Genomic DNA, 15,514 nt, shown 5'->3' on the forward strand with positions numbered 1-15,514 from the left:
TTCAGGTCCACATCAGTGTTCAGGATGGGAACCAGTTTCCGGACATGTGACGGAGCTCCGGTTGGTGTCACGTTCCATGTTTACGACTTCTCCACAAAGTTGTCATGATGAGTTATTGTCTAAAAGCTGAACGGATGCTCAGAAGACGAGCTGAGCGTACAGCGTGTCCTCGTATTTCACCAACAACTCCTTTTTGAGGTGCTGACAAACACTTACCAAACACTTCCTGGTGGATAGTTTTTCCAACGCTTCATTTCCAGATGCTGCAGCATGCCCCCTAGTGGCCAAAGTAAGAACTGCATTCATTAAGACTGAGTCGCAGCTCTGTTGAGCACCTTAATCCTTTAATCCCTTTTTATTTTTGGATTTTAAACAATATTTTTATTAATTTTTCACTTTTACAAGTAAAGAATGGATACATAATGATCCACAGAAATAACAAGCAAAACAGGCAAACAAACAGAACAAAAAAAAAAAAAAACCACCAGCTCAGATCCATATACAGCAGTGGTCCCCAACTCCCGGGCCACGGCCCGGTCATTTGGTACCGGGCCGCACAGAGAGAAAAAATAATTTTTTATTAAAAAATCATTTCTGTAGAATCCCCGACTGATGATGGTTGACTCTCAAACTGATGGTTCACAATGTTTTTATTCCTTGGATGTAAATACACTGCAAACACACCGTAAGAACTATAAAGGAATAAAATAAAGTAAAATAAAATAGTTAGTCTTTCTACATTCATATAAGTTTAACTTAAATACAGACCGACGCAGCTGCTCGCTCGGTTGGCAATAAAGCTACCACAATACATGAGCGACCAAACTCAAGCTGGACATAAATACGGTATAAAATTTGCACAAATCCTCATCAGCAGGTGTTTGTTTGTTTTAGGCTCCACTTTAGCATTCCCGACACTAGTTTAGTCTTTCAGACACACTTTCTACTGCCGTTAAACTTTTACCGTTAAAGTCCGAAGCGCCGGATGTTTACGAGGTCTCGGTGAGACGCCTTCAAAATAAAAGCACTAAATATCGGTCTCCTTAATATCTAACAATAAAATAAAAGCCTGGCTTTAAATAACGTTAATGAGAAAACAAACATAAAAACACATTTATAGAAACACTGATATTATAGGTAATTTACAATTTCCATTATTTCATTTTATTTCTTCAAAAATGATGTTTTTTTTATTATTATTATTATTATTATTATTATTATTATTACTACTACTATAGCGAAAATACCACAGTTTTTAATGCCGGTCATTTTATTTAGTTTTTATCAGCTACACCTTTAGATTGGGCCGTGAAAATATTGTCAGACATTAAACCGGTCCGCGGTACAGAAAAGGTTGGAGACCACTGATATACAGGACTCTCTCAGAAAATTAGAATATTGTGATAAAGTTCTTTATTTTCTGTAATGCAATTTAAAAAAACAAAAATGTCATACATTCTGGATTCATTACAAATCAACTGAAATATTGCAAGACTTTTATTATCTTAATATTGCTGATTATGGCTTACAGTTTAAGATTAAGATTCCCAGAATATTCAAATTTTTTGAGAAAGTTAAGTGTTGTGTTGGGAGGCCCAATACGAGATATACAGGGTCCATCTCCAGTTTTAAACCCAATATCTTTTCTATTTCAGATGCACATCAGACCAATACACCTGCAGTTTACAACATGACCAAAAACACTGAGTTAGGAACCAATTTCTATCTTGCATTTAAGGCACGTGGGGGAGTTAGTAGGATTGAAGTGATATCTACGGTTGGGGGATATGTGCATTCTGTGTATAATTTTTAACTGTATGGCTTGGGTGCGATTGCAAACTGAAAATAATTTAGCACCTTTAACCCCTCTTGATGTCCCACTCCTACCTCTGGGGCGTTTTCTAGTGGAGTAGTTTTTGGGGGTGTCGGGAAGAATGTGTGACCCAAAACCGCTGCCAAAGGAATATGCTGCACATGATGTCCCACTTTTATCTCTGGCCAAAATAAACATGTTTTTTTTTTTAAAAGATTTTTTGTCACTAATGGCCTTTATTCAAAGTAGGTCGACAGGAAATGGGTATAGAGAGGGGGGAAGATACGCTGGAAAGAGGCCGCGACTCCAACCTACACTGCTTAGATGTTTTATTGAATCTATAATCTCTTTTAGCTTAGCGTCCTGGTTTGGCAACTTACCCCTAAAACATAAAAACTGGCTTAATCAGATTGTGAGGTGGCCAGTGAGCTAATTGGAGAGCTAGAACTAAACTTAGATGCCTCTTTAATGGACAGCTACAGAGACTAGCTGATCCATCTCAGATGATACACAGCCAATTCCAGTATCTCCCTTCTGGCCGTAGGTTTAAAATGCCTATGTGCAAAACTAAAAGGTATAAATGTAGTTTTGTCCCTCAGCTATTAATGCCCTAAATAGGACATGATTTCCCATCCTCCATCTAGGTCTATTTATTTATTTATTTATTCATCTATTGTGCAATAACCTTTGTCCGCTAAATACCTCACGTATTTTTGCACATGTAAATATTATCCGTTTTTTTGTGTTAACTATTTTTTTCTATTGTACATTGCTCATTTTTCTATATTTTATATTGCTCTTTTTTAATTATTTAGCTATTTATTGGTTATTTCTATTTTAATTTTTTTGTATAAACCGTTGAGCGTGTGTGTGTTTGGCTGCTGCACGATTGAATTTCTCCTCTGGGAGATCAATAAAGTCTTCTATTCTATTGTATTGTATTGCTTATTCAATCTGGAGCATTTGTTTTGTTTGTCCGTCAATGTTTTGTTTTGTTATTCTCCTGTTTGTCTTGTGTCACTGTCACTGTACTGTATGGTGTTGTTGTAAGTCATTTTTACCTGCAAACAAATCTACCTTCGGGTATCAATAAAGTAACCTTACCTTACCTGCAAGGGCAGAATAGCCTCTGTAAATGCACCAGCTCAACCCACTGATCTATCCAGTTCCTGCTGTCCTGAGAAGCGTCCATGTTCTTCATCTCAGACCTCCGACACGCTGCTGCGTGTTCATTAAACCAGATGTTTGCAGCAGCTGGAGAAGCTGCACCTGTCCCGACTCTAACGTGGTTTCTTCTGCTTTCTGCTTCCAGACTACCTGTCTCAGGGGGTGGACCTGAGCGGGATCGAGGTGATCGAGAACGACCTTCTCCTGATCAGCAGAGCCCGGCTGGAGGTGGAGAACCAGGCCAAGAGGCTGCTGGAGCAGGGCATGGAGATCCAGGTACAGGACTGGGGCCCAGGCTGAGATCCAGCTCAGATTCAGCTCTGCTTCAGTTAGGGATGCCCCCATACCATTTTTTTCACACTAAGTACGAGTATTTTAATTTGTGTACTTGCCGATACCGAGTACCGATACTTCTACCACAAAAATAACTAGGCTAAAAATGCAATGAAAAATGCAACGAATTGGAAGACAGGTTTTATTTGCAACAGATAAATTCAATAAAAATAAATAAAATGAGTAGAATAACTATTTTAAACAAAAAATCATCTTTCTGTGGAAACAAAAAGTCTCCACACTGGCACTGTCTTCACATTTAAGAAAATATCAAACATATAACATGTCAATGAAACATCATATCGCGGCTCAAGTGCGTCGAGAAGACGGTGAAATCCTTTGTCTTCTACAACTTCAGTTGCTGCTCATCCAGCGCTAGATAACGGTTAGAGCCTCCGTAATTTTAACTTGTCTCTTGTCATTGTCTGTCTCTTTTGCAGAACCTGAGCTAATGTTGCTGTTGTATTCTTGCAGTATTATTAGCAAACTCCGTATACTCAGCTTTATGATGCGTCTGGAGATGTTTTATCAAGTTGCTGGTATTAAACAACGTATTCTCCTTTCCTCCTCTTGACTCCTTAGCAGCAGTAGCTTCAGTCTGTCTTGCTTCTGTCGTCCCTTATTCTGAAATATGTCCACACTGCTGACGTCCCGCTGCATTAATTGTTGCTATGTTGCCTGAAACGGCGCTGCCAGTCTCACTCATGTATCACTCTCTCCTCATCACCACTGACTGCAGCTCAACATCTCCCCCTAGAGTCACTAACCAGTAACTACAACAACAATGAAGTGGTAGCGGAGAATGTTTGCGAGTACGAGTATATGAGAGCAGTATCGGCCTCGATATCGGTATCGGGGCATCTCTGGACCCGTAGTTCTGATGACCTCTAGTTCTGATGTCTTCTAGTTCTGGTTGGCGTGTGGTCGGTTAGTACAACAAACAGCTCAAGAAGTTAGTTTAAATTAAAACGATTCATATCCGCTTATCTCTCTTTTCAGCACAGAAGTTAAGCTTAGTGAAAGGAAAGTTTCTGTTTGACATCATAGAGCGTGACGCAGCTTCCCTCTCTCCTGTCCCGGGTCAGAACCCGTCTCAGGTGGGCACCGCCCTGCAGGTCTTCTACAACCTGGGGAGTCTCAGGGAAACCATCAACGGTGTGGTCGGCGGGTACCGGACCACCATAAAAGACCACATCAGCAACACTCTGGACATCAAGAGACTGATGCAGCCGGGAAACCCCCGAGGTGAGAACCAACCAGGACCTGAGCTACGTCTGAAATCCCATACTTTCACCCTAATGAGTAGCAAAAACAGTATGTGAGATTTTTTTAGTGCGTCCGAAACATTAGTACATACACAATAGTATGCTCTATCCATACTCATTCTTGAGAAATGTATTCGTATGGATTGATGGACACTAGCTTAGCAGAAACAGCAACAAACAAAAATGGAGGATAACGTTACCGGTACCAAGCAAAGCTGCAGCATCACCATCACGCTACCATTCAAATGAGAGTAATTACACTGCAAAAACTCTACATCTTACCAGTCTTATTTCTAGTTAAAATGTCTCATTTTTATTCAAAAAAATCTCATCACACTTAAAACTAGAGTCATTACCAGAAAGATAACTTGTTTTTTGACAATTTTCACCTGTTTCAAGTAAATTTTCACTTGAAATAAGTAGAAAAATCTGCCAATGGGACAAGATTTATCTCATTACAAGCAAAAAAATCTTGATCCACTGGCAGATTTTTCTACTTATTTTAAGTGAAAATCTACTTGAAACAGGTGAAAATTGTGGATTTTTTCCAGTGATGAGTCTTGTTTTAAGTGTAATGAGATTTCTTTGACTAAAAATGAGACATTTTAACTAGAAATAAGACGCATTCTTGTTTAGATTTTGAGTTTTTGCAGTGTAGGTGTGATTTTGGTTTCCATAAGATATTAACCAGATGAGTTCATCATTTATCACATTATTGTGTGGGTCGATGTATTTGCAAAGTTTACGAATGAGCTAGCTACAGGCAGCCAATGATAGCTAGTGGTAATGTTATTGTTTTATGGCATAACGTTAAGTGGGAGGAGAAATGTCATCTTGTTTGGGCCAGGATAAAGGGGAAAGAGCGGTGCTGCTACTGCTGCTGTGACAGGAGTGGTTACCATGGTAACAACTCCCCCTCCCAACGGCAGGAAGTGCCGTGTGGCTCTGAGTAGTACGTCCCAATTAATGCATACTACTGATATTTACTCAAAAGTGTGCCGAACTGAAGTATACTTTTTGAGTATATACTGTTTAGTATGGCATTTCGGACGCACCGCTGGTCCATGTCAGAAGTTCAGCAGCCAAGCCCGGGTCAGGAGCGTTGAGTCCCTCTCCATCGACCTCCATGTCCTAATGTCCCAGTGCTGGTGTTTGTTCCAGGGGCTCCAGGCAGGGCGGTGCTGCCCACTCCAGGTAACACGGCAGCCTTCAGAGCTGCTCTCTGGACCAACCTGGAGAAGCTCATGGACCAGATCTGTGCTGCCTGCACTCAGGTACAAACACCTGAGATACTCCCTCAAGACTGAGAGGGAGACGCCTGGTCCACTGATGCTCTGTCTGATATCCTGATATCCATCTGCAGGTACAGCACCTGCAGAAGGTCCTGATGAAGAAGAGAGACCCCGTCACTCACGTCTGCTTCATGGATGAGATCATCAAGGTGGGGGTTCCTCTGACTTGGTTTCATATTCATGGAGGGGTTTAGGCTGAAGCTGCTCAGCTCGCTGCTAAGAAAAGGGAAGAGTTTCAGTTTGGGATGGTAAACTGAGTGTTCTGGCTCAGAGCTGGAGGATGACCATCTTAACCCTTGTGCTGTCTTCAGGTCAAGGAAGGAAGGAAGGAAGGAAGGAAGGAAGGAAGGAAGGAAGGAAGGAAGGAAGGAAGGAAGGAAGGAAGGAAGGAAGGAAGGAAGGAAGGAAGGAAGGAAGGAAGGAAGGAAGGGAGGAAGGGAGGAAGGGAGGAAAGAAGGAAGGGAGCGGGAAAAGAAGGAAGGAAGGAAGGCAGAAAAGGAGGAAGGAAGCGGGAAAAGAAGGAAGGAAGGAGGAAGGGAGAAAAGGAGGAAAGGAGGGAGGAAGGGAGAAAAGGAGGAAAGGAGGGAGGGAGAAAAGGAGGGAGGGAGGGAGAAAGGAAGGAAGGAAGGGGGAAAGGAAGGAAGGAAGGAAGGAAGGAAGGGAGGAAAGGAGGGAGAAAGGAAGGAAGGAAGGGGGAAAAGAAGGAAGGAAGGGGGAAAAGAAGGAAGGAAGGGAAGGAAGGAAGGGAAGAAGGAAGGAAGGAAGGAAGGAAGGCAGAAAAGAAGGAAGGGAGGAAGGGAGGAAAGGAGGGAGGAAGGGAGAAAAGAAGGAAGGAATGGAGAAAAGAATGAAAGAAGGAAGGAAGGGAGTAAAGAAGGAAGGGAGAAAAGAGGAAGGGAAGAAGGAAGGAGAGAGCAGGAGGAAAGAAGGAACAGGAGAATGAATCATTTTGACCCAAAGACAGTACCAGGGTTAAACTGATCGGGGAACTCCTCTTCACTTCTACAGTTGGATAATATTTGGTTCCAACTCTCACTACTCCTTCAGCTGCTGCTCCTCAGGTCAGGACAAGTAGGCGGCAGATTTGACGGAAGGAAAGAGATATGGAGAAGATGTTGCTGGAACATTTTTATTGTGACCTTTCGTGTTCTCAAAGTCAACAAACAGACCTGAGAAATACCTCCCCCCTGTTTACGGCCCTGTGTTGAACATAAACAAACAGCCTCTGCTTAAAAAACCCTTCACACCAAGATCCAGGTGGACTGAAGGAAACTTCAGACTTCAGAAACCTGGGGACATCTTTAACTCATCTCTCTAACCATCGCCACATATTCTCCGTCTTAACTCCACACCGTGCCTCATCAGGGATTCAGGATATTACCATGGAAACAAAGCTCTCAGTAATTACCCAGAGACGGTGGTGTGATCCGAGACCTAATGACATGTCTAAATGCAGCATCATCTGCATACGAGCGCTGCGTTTCCATGGGAACATCAACATATCGGTGAGCTGCAGATGTATCTTAGGAGTCTTCCTCCCGATCTGACCTGGATTTACTCAACAGCACAAATATGCTCATGCTCAAGCAAGGAGTTTTTACAATAAACTTTTAACCAGTGCCAGAGATTAGACCGACCCGGTCACTCTTCCAGCCAAGTTGTTAACTCAGAAATTAGACCGACCCGGTCGCTGTTCCAACCAAGCTGCCATGGAGTAAATAAGCAAGCTTGTTTCAGTTGGTCAACTACATTGAGCAGGCTACAGGTCTGGGGCCTAATTTATAAAAGAGTGTGTAGGATTCATACTAAAAGTGCACCTGCACCCAAAATCCGAAAATTGCGTGCACAAAAAAAAATCTGGATTTATAAAACCGTGTGCACGCACATCTGCACGCAATGTTCGCATTATAAATCACAGTCCAGCTGGAAGACTGCGCAGGTGAATTCGCCTCATATCCTGCCCTCTACACGCCCACTTCATACCATAAATGGTGAATGCAAAGCACCTGGCGACTGTATTTGCATATAAATGAACCTGCCGATCAACTGTGTGGAGATGTTGTGGATGAGGTGGAGGCAGGAAAACCACATTATTTGGTGGTCACAGTAATGGCATCACTAACAAAAATAAAGCGAGTGAGTTGCCTGCCAGAATCTGATTTCTGGCCGCGGGAGCGCGCACAGCAGCCCGTTGAGCGATAGTGCTGAAACGTCAGATTTTCAGATTATGAAGCTCAAGAATGAGATCAAATCATATTTAGGTAGAAACAACTTTTCATTAACTGTATTTGGCCTTCAATCAATTTTTGGCAGGTGAAAAGACCCATATTCAGGGGAGAAATCAGATTCTGGCAGGCAATCACTTTTTGGCACGACACCGGCACGGCGTGTCCTGCACCGCGGACACGCCGTGCCGGTAGGATGATACCCTGTCAGATCACGCTTCCACATGGACATCAACATTTATCTATGTGGAAGCGTGATTTGACAGGTTTTTTTCTCCCGTCGAAGCGTCGTACACATAGATCTATGTGGAAGCACATTCTGACTTCCTGCTGTTAAAGGCATAGTCCTTGATGTTGTAGAGCTAGCAAGATTTGAAAGTGGCGGCACCTCTAAGCCCCGCCCCCTCCTCCCCCTCCCGTCAGCGCTCCGTCCAAAGCCACGCCCCCACAAACTTTGGGGAACGCGCATTTGCAGGAGTCGAGTTTTCCCGGACATTTTGGACAGCACATTTTCAACAAAACTACCCCATGTCTCATTCACCTGTAAGCGAGGCCGGTTTTAGGGAGGGGGAGGGGGTGGGGGGCAGGGGTGGGCTGTGCCCACCCAAACGTGCGTCCTGCCCACCGGCGTCTCCATCCCGGCGAGAGCGGAGAGCGGGTGGCGGTGAGCTGCAGGCTCTAGAGCCACGGCGTAGGCGTAGGCTACGCCGTAGGCATCGGGGGACGGGGGGGGGGCGGCATGAAGGCATCTGATTGGTTCTTTCCCCCCCTGCCAAGCCTCTGGTCCTGGACCAATCCGTTTCATTCGTTAGAATTTTAACAGGATTAAAGCTGGGAGGGGGAGGAAGGGGCTGGGCTTAGAGGAGGTGCCACTTTCAAATCTTGCTAGCTCTCCAACATCAAGGACTATACCTTTTAAATCATCTATTTGCATGAAAAAGCCTTTGAAAAAAAAAAAAAATAATAATAATAATAATAACTTGCATTTATATAGCGCCTTTCAAGGAACCCAAGGTCGCTTTACAGATCATAGGCAAACCAAGGAATAACAAACAAAAACAAAACAAAACACCATCGGGACAAAACAACAGGGGGGGGGGGGGGGTGGGCACTAATGGGGAAAAGCCAGGGTGAAAAGGTGGGTTTTGAGTTGGGTTTTGAAACTGTCCAGAGAAGGGGAGTCACGGATTACAGCGGGGAGAGAGTTCCAAAGGGTGGGGGCAGCAACACTGAAGGCTCTGTCCCCAAACGTCTTCAGTCTGGTCCGGGGGATGGAGAGCAGACCAGCGTCTGAAGACCGCAGGTTCCGGGAGGGAGTGTGGTGATGAAGGAGGTCGGACAGGTACTGGGGGGCCAGAGTGTGAAGGGATTTGTAGGTGAGTAGCAGGAGTTTGTACCGAATGCGAAACTTAACAGGTAGCCAGTGGAGGTGGATGAGGGTGGGGGTGATGTGCTGCCAGGGCTTGGTGTGGGTGAGAACCCTGGCAGCTGAATTCTGCACGTACTGGAGCCTGTCCAGGGTTTTACTTGGAACCCCAGACGGGACTCCATTACAGTAGTCCAGTCGGGAGGTGATGAAAACGTGGATTAGTGTTTCTGCCACAGAGTCAGAGAGTGAGGGACGGAGACGTGCAATGTTTCTGAGGTGATAGAAGGCAGATTTGGTGACCGACTTGATGTGTGACTGGAAGGAGAGGGTGGAGTCCAAGATGACGCCCAGATTACGGGCCTCGGAGGATGGCGTGATGGTGCAGCCGTCCACCTGGATGAGCAGATCTCCAACCTTCCGGAGCAGTGACTTTGGGGCCACAACCATGAGCTCTGTCTTATTGCTGTTCAGTTTGAGGAAGTTAGTTGTCATCCAAGATTTTATGGCTGAGAGGCAGTTAACCAAAGACTGTGGGGGGGCATTAAAAGTATGACATGAATCTGGCTTCATTTCACCACCTCACCGCCTGCGTCGCCAGTTCCCCATATCTTCAAAATGTTCGTGCGCGAGGGTCAGGGTTGGCGTAAAGATACACATTTTTCGGTTATTTTTTTTTTTTAAATCCCAACCTTTGCGTAGAAGGTGGTGTGTGCATCTTTCAAACCCTGTTTTGTGCGCAGGCGAGCTTTATTAATGAGGACCCTGGGCTGTTGGTTAGGAACTAATTCCTCTGCTTCATGAAGAAGAAGGAGCTTCTGTCCCAGGGCAGCTAGAAGTCAGCATCATTAATTAGGTTAGCAGTGTTAGCTTCAAGGCAGTACAATCTTAAAATAACTGTGCTACTTTGCTTTAAACACCCCGGGGGCATGTTTGGTGTTTCATACTGATGATGACATAAGTCAAAGATGAGATAAGGTTGCTGAGTCAAAGATGAAACAGGGATGAAATAAGTCAAAAATGAGACAGGGATGAAATAAGTCAAAAATGAGACAGGGATGACATAAAACAGAGATTATATAAAGTTGATAAATCAGAGATGAGACATGGGTTGAAATAAGTCAAAAATTAGACGGGGATGATATAAGACAGAGATAACATCAGGTTGATAAATCAGATGTAACACAGGGATGACATGAGTCAAAGATGAGACGGGGATGACATAAATCAGAGATGAGACGGGGATGACATAAAACCGAGATTATATAAGGTTGATAAGTCAGATGAGACGGGGATGATATAAGACGGAGATAAGGTGGATAAATCAAAGATGAGACAGGGATGGAATAAGTCAGAATTGAGACGGGGATTACAAGTCAGAGATGACATGGACAGGGAGGCTGAGGTCAGCCAGCCTCAGCAATGAAGAATAAGAACAGAGTATTCAGAATGGAAGACTCAAACTTGACACACTTTTGAAGGATGATGGTGGTGGTGGTGGTGATGATAGTTGAACTTTTGAACAGCTACAGATAGCCAGTGTCTCTCTTTTGTCTCTATGACAACAGGAAGGCCAGCCGGACATACTCTACACTTTCTGGAACAACGTTACCTCCACACTCGGAGAGGAGTTTCACAGAGCAACTGAAGGTGAGACCGCTGGTTCTGCTGGTTCTGTTCAGAGGAACCCCGGCTGGACTAGAACCACTGTGTTAAGTTGAACAGGTGAAGGGAGGCCTCAGGTCCAGAAGATAGAAGGGACCAGCTCCAGGTGAGGGAAAGGACCGGGTCCAGAAGAAAGAAAGGAACAAGGGGCCTCGTGTACAAAAAAGTGTGGCACACAAAAAAACTTGGTACGCCATTTTCCACGAACACATCAGGATACACCTAGCTGTGCATGGATTTGTGCATACTGCACAAACTGTAAACTTGCTTTTATATACGAAAACATGTTCTTCTACATCTACTCAAGTAAAGAGGGATTTGAAAAAAATCTAATATTAAGAAAAGAAAAACCTTTTTCGTTGGAACTCTTGATTTACGCATGAACAACGAAACTAAACCACGTGGAACCTAATCCTCCACATTTATTATAATTTAAGTGGTTCCAACCTAAATCCAGAGTAAACTGATGTAAGTCACTTTGGATAAAAGCGTCTCCTAATTGACAGTAGTAGTAGTAAACTGATCAGTTTTGTGTGTTTGTGTCTCGAGAAGATGTGAAGACACACATCAGTACGGAAAAGTATTAGGGCCAGGCAGGAGAAAAATAATATTTTAGAGGAGGAAGATTTTTTTTTCACTATGCAAAAAGTCAAAATGTCGAGATTAATGTTGAAGTACAATTTCGAGAATAAAGTTGAAATGTTGAGAAAAAAGTCCAAATTTTGTGAATAAAGTCAACCTTCTAAGACTATAACAAACAAACAGCGCATGTGACTGTCTTTACAAAATGCCTCGTAGGCCTATAGACACTCCAAGGATGTTAGTTAGTTAGTTAGTTAGTTACGGCTGCTGCTGCAGAGCTGTCAGTCACTCTAAATGGATTTGATGGAAGAGGAGACGTTTCCACTTTATTCACCAAATTGTATTTCAACTTTATTTTCGAAATTTCTACTTTATTCTTGAAATTGTATTTCAACATTAATTCTCCTGCATGATCCTAATACTCTTCCGTACATCAGTGATGGTTGTGAGGAAATAAAGAAAACAGCTAATGATCATCTTCCTGAAGAACAAATCACCTGAGATCAGTTCTAGAATCACCAAGGTTACATCATTACCTTTTTCTAGGAACCAGTGATTACACAACAACGGCACCTTTGGTCCGACTATGAAAAACCTGGGCGAGTTTGGAGGCTGGATGGGACGACTAATCCACATGACACCAGATAAAGAAGATGAAAATGTTAACGGTTCTGATGGAGTTGTCCTGGTTTGTCCTCTGCAGCCTCGTCTTTCCTGAAGCAGGCCTTTGAAGGAGAGTTCCCCAAGCTGCTGCGGCTGTACAACGAGCTGTGGCGGCGCCTGCAGCAGTACAGCGCCAGCCTGCAGGGGGCGGTGCTGAGCAGCGGCAGCTTGGAGGCCTCGCTGGACCTGAGCGCTGCAGAGACGGACTGTCAGGACCTGTTCACCCGCGGAGGACACGACTACAGGTGAGGCCCGTCACATCTTCCACATGCAGAACAACAGGTACCGTGATGCCAGCAGTCATTCTGACCCCCTGTCTGTCTGTGTGTCCGTCCAGTCCAGAGAAAGCTCTGAAGGACTCTCTGCAGCCGTATGAAGCCGCCTACCTCTCCAAGTCTCTGTCCCGCCTCTTCGACCCCATCAACCTGGTCTTCCCTATGGGGGAGCGCAGCCCCCCCTCCACCGACGAGCTGGACAGCATCATCAGAACCATCAGCAGGTCAGAACTGTGCACTAGAGCCCTGCGCGGGACTGTTTTCTTCATCCTGCTCCCGCTGAATTTCTGACCATTACCACCCGCAACCTGTGTGTTCCACTCCCGCCCACACCCGCAAAACTCTGAGAATTCATGCTGCACAAAAATAGAGATGCATTGATTTAGTGTCTTCTCCCATCCCGCAAGAGAAATGTCCCAGACAAATCTATCTGATTTAATGTTAACATGATTATTGTGGAGCTTGATGGATAATTGACAGTTCATAGGTCACCTGACCAAAAGTTAGATGCAAATCCATCATTGTCATTACATCATTAAATTACAACTTTTGATATTTTTTTGTTTATGCCCAAAAAAGGAATGTTTTGTTGGACACGAGAATAACTGGTGCCATGTTTTTGCCTTTAAATATGTTTATAGGTATGAAAACATTAACGTTTTCCATTATAATTGCATACATTGTTTATATTTCATTACTTTATATACTGTCTTGGGGTTACATTTGCTTAAAATGCTAAAACCAAATTCTCAAAAATTAAAAACCGAAAAAAGACCAAAAATGTAACAAATAAAAACAGAATGTGGGAAAAACTAAAAGCGATTTCATAAGTCCTGTTTGCTGCCCTGGATCTGTTTGGTAATTCTGCCCCCTGATGTTTCTGAAAGCAGTTCTATCAGCATTCTGGGAGCTGATTGGTCCTTACAGCATCATTAGCTGCAATACTTGCTGTTGAACCTCAATATAATACTAGTATTAATATGTTGCATAACTACAGTCATATAATTCATGCAACAGCTCAAAAAACTGTTTTAATAACACTAACCCAAATCAATATCGGATCAAATCAAATCGTGATTATCAATTCTGAATCTTAAGAATTGGAATCGAATTTATTCTTGACATTTGAAGCAGGGGTCAGGGTGTTTCTCTTACTGTTAAAAACAACAACGAATTCTCACTGGGTAAATGATGTTATGTACTTCTTAAAGCTAGAAAAAATCTAATACACACTCAAGGGATCCGCTCAATCTTTTTTCAAAATATGGAGTCCCTTTCTCGACTTCTATGGCTCCTTACAGGAGCCCGTTGACAATGAATAGGATGGAACTCACACGTGATTGATCGCACTCACCTCTTTATTTTTTTTTCTTCTTTTATTTTTTCCCTTTCCACTTCTGTTCCATTCCTCCTCAAGTGTGCTTTATATCCTGTAAACCTATGGGTGGGAATGGTGGACTCACTGTGTCAGTGTGTCAGCTGAACAATGCACTTTTACATTTTAGGGATGAATGTGCAAATTGAAGTCATGCATATGTTCTGTACTAGTACAACAATGAAAATGGAAGTGCTGCTGCTGTGTTAACTCGCAGTGTTCTGGTTGTGATTGGGTCCTGCTGGTTCTGTGTTGCAGTGAGCTGAACGTAGCTTCTGTGGATCCAAACCTCTCCATCGCTGTGGCCAAGAACGCCGCCAAGACGGTGCAGCTGTTCTGTGTGAAGTCTGAGCAGCTGGTGAGTTCAGCCGGCAGCCCGGAGCTGTCAGGGGTTCTGATGATCATACCTGTGTTGTGTCTGCTGACTGACCCCCCCGTCCCTGTCTCCAGCTGTGCACCCAGGGTGACGGCAGTCAGGTGATCGGTCCACTGACGGAAGGTCAGAGGAGGAACATCGCTGTGGTCAACTCCCTGTACCGCCTCCAGCAGGCTGTCGCCAAGGTAACCAAGACTCTTACACTCAGCCTAGTTTAATGACGGTGCTACCTTTTAATTTAGAGGTCTGTCAAATATAGTGAACAAAAAACATAAAGTGTCTATTGACATGAATGAACATGAATCTCTTAAATACTATAACAACATTTACAACATTCAACCTATCTAACTCCTTCATAAACAAAACCCTTACACCAATCAATTCACCCCCAGCTCTACATATTACAGTAATCCCTCGTTCTTCGCGGGGTTTAGTTCCAAAAAGAACCCGTGATAAGTGTAACCCGCGAAGTAGCAACCTTTTTTTTATTTTTTTTTTACAATACAAGGCTTCAAATTGCGGAGATCAGCACCGCCCCACCACAACCAGATTAATTGGATTTGAGTGGGAGAAAATTTAAAATGATTATGAAAAGAAATACAATAAATACAGTAGGACAAATTGTGACTCGCTGCTCTTCTGAAGCTGCTGCATCCTGACTCTGTAGTCTTTTTCTCCTAAAGCCGCGGTGCAGGTGTGTTTTTTCCAGAGAAGAAAATAGTTATAGGTCGTTGTTGTCGCTCTTTTTTTTCTTCTGGGTAAAAAGATTCTTATAAACCGACATGACACCATCATTATATCTGAGACTGTAATGACTGATTCATCAAAGGTTCCTGAGCTGCTGCTGAAGCTCATTGGCCGTTCTCAGCATTGTTGCTAAGAGACCAACGTTATTGACACAGGAAGTGATGAAGTGGGGAGACTGTTTAGCCAATCAGAATGCAGAACACGATGTACAATGCAAATCCGTGAAGCAGAGACGTGAAAGGTGAACCGCGTTAAAGTCAGGGATTACTGTATTTACAACAAATAGGAGAAAGTTAATCTTTTATAGGTTATAGTGCGCGTTTCCTCTTAACCAAGAATCAGACTCGTCACCACGATGTATACACAGTCT

The 15,514-nt window shown here is 43.5% G+C and overlaps 1 protein-coding gene across 1 annotated transcript in view; it reads left to right on the top strand.

Moving 5' to 3' along the window:
* The window catches only part of cog5 (component of oligomeric golgi complex 5), a 45,789-nt gene that overhangs the window by 21,545 nt on the left and 8,730 nt on the right, over positions 1–15,514 (top strand). The window contains exons 7-15 of the mRNA XM_061714622.1: positions 3,126–3,256; positions 4,399–4,558; positions 5,740–5,852; positions 5,942–6,019; positions 11,030–11,111; positions 12,412–12,616; positions 12,709–12,870; positions 14,280–14,379; positions 14,472–14,582. Coding sequence (XP_061570606.1) covers positions 3,126–3,256; positions 4,399–4,558; positions 5,740–5,852; positions 5,942–6,019; positions 11,030–11,111; positions 12,412–12,616; positions 12,709–12,870; positions 14,280–14,379; positions 14,472–14,582 — 1,142 coding nt within the window. The remainder of the gene's footprint in view (positions 1–3,125; positions 3,257–4,398; positions 4,559–5,739; positions 5,853–5,941; positions 6,020–11,029; positions 11,112–12,411; positions 12,617–12,708; positions 12,871–14,279; positions 14,380–14,471; positions 14,583–15,514) is intronic.

This window comes from Cololabis saira, chromosome 23 (genome assembly GCF_033807715.1).
Source record: "Cololabis saira isolate AMF1-May2022 chromosome 23, fColSai1.1, whole genome shotgun sequence".
In the NCBI taxonomy this organism is placed as follows: Eukaryota; Metazoa; Chordata; class Actinopteri; order Beloniformes; family Belonidae; genus Cololabis; species Cololabis saira.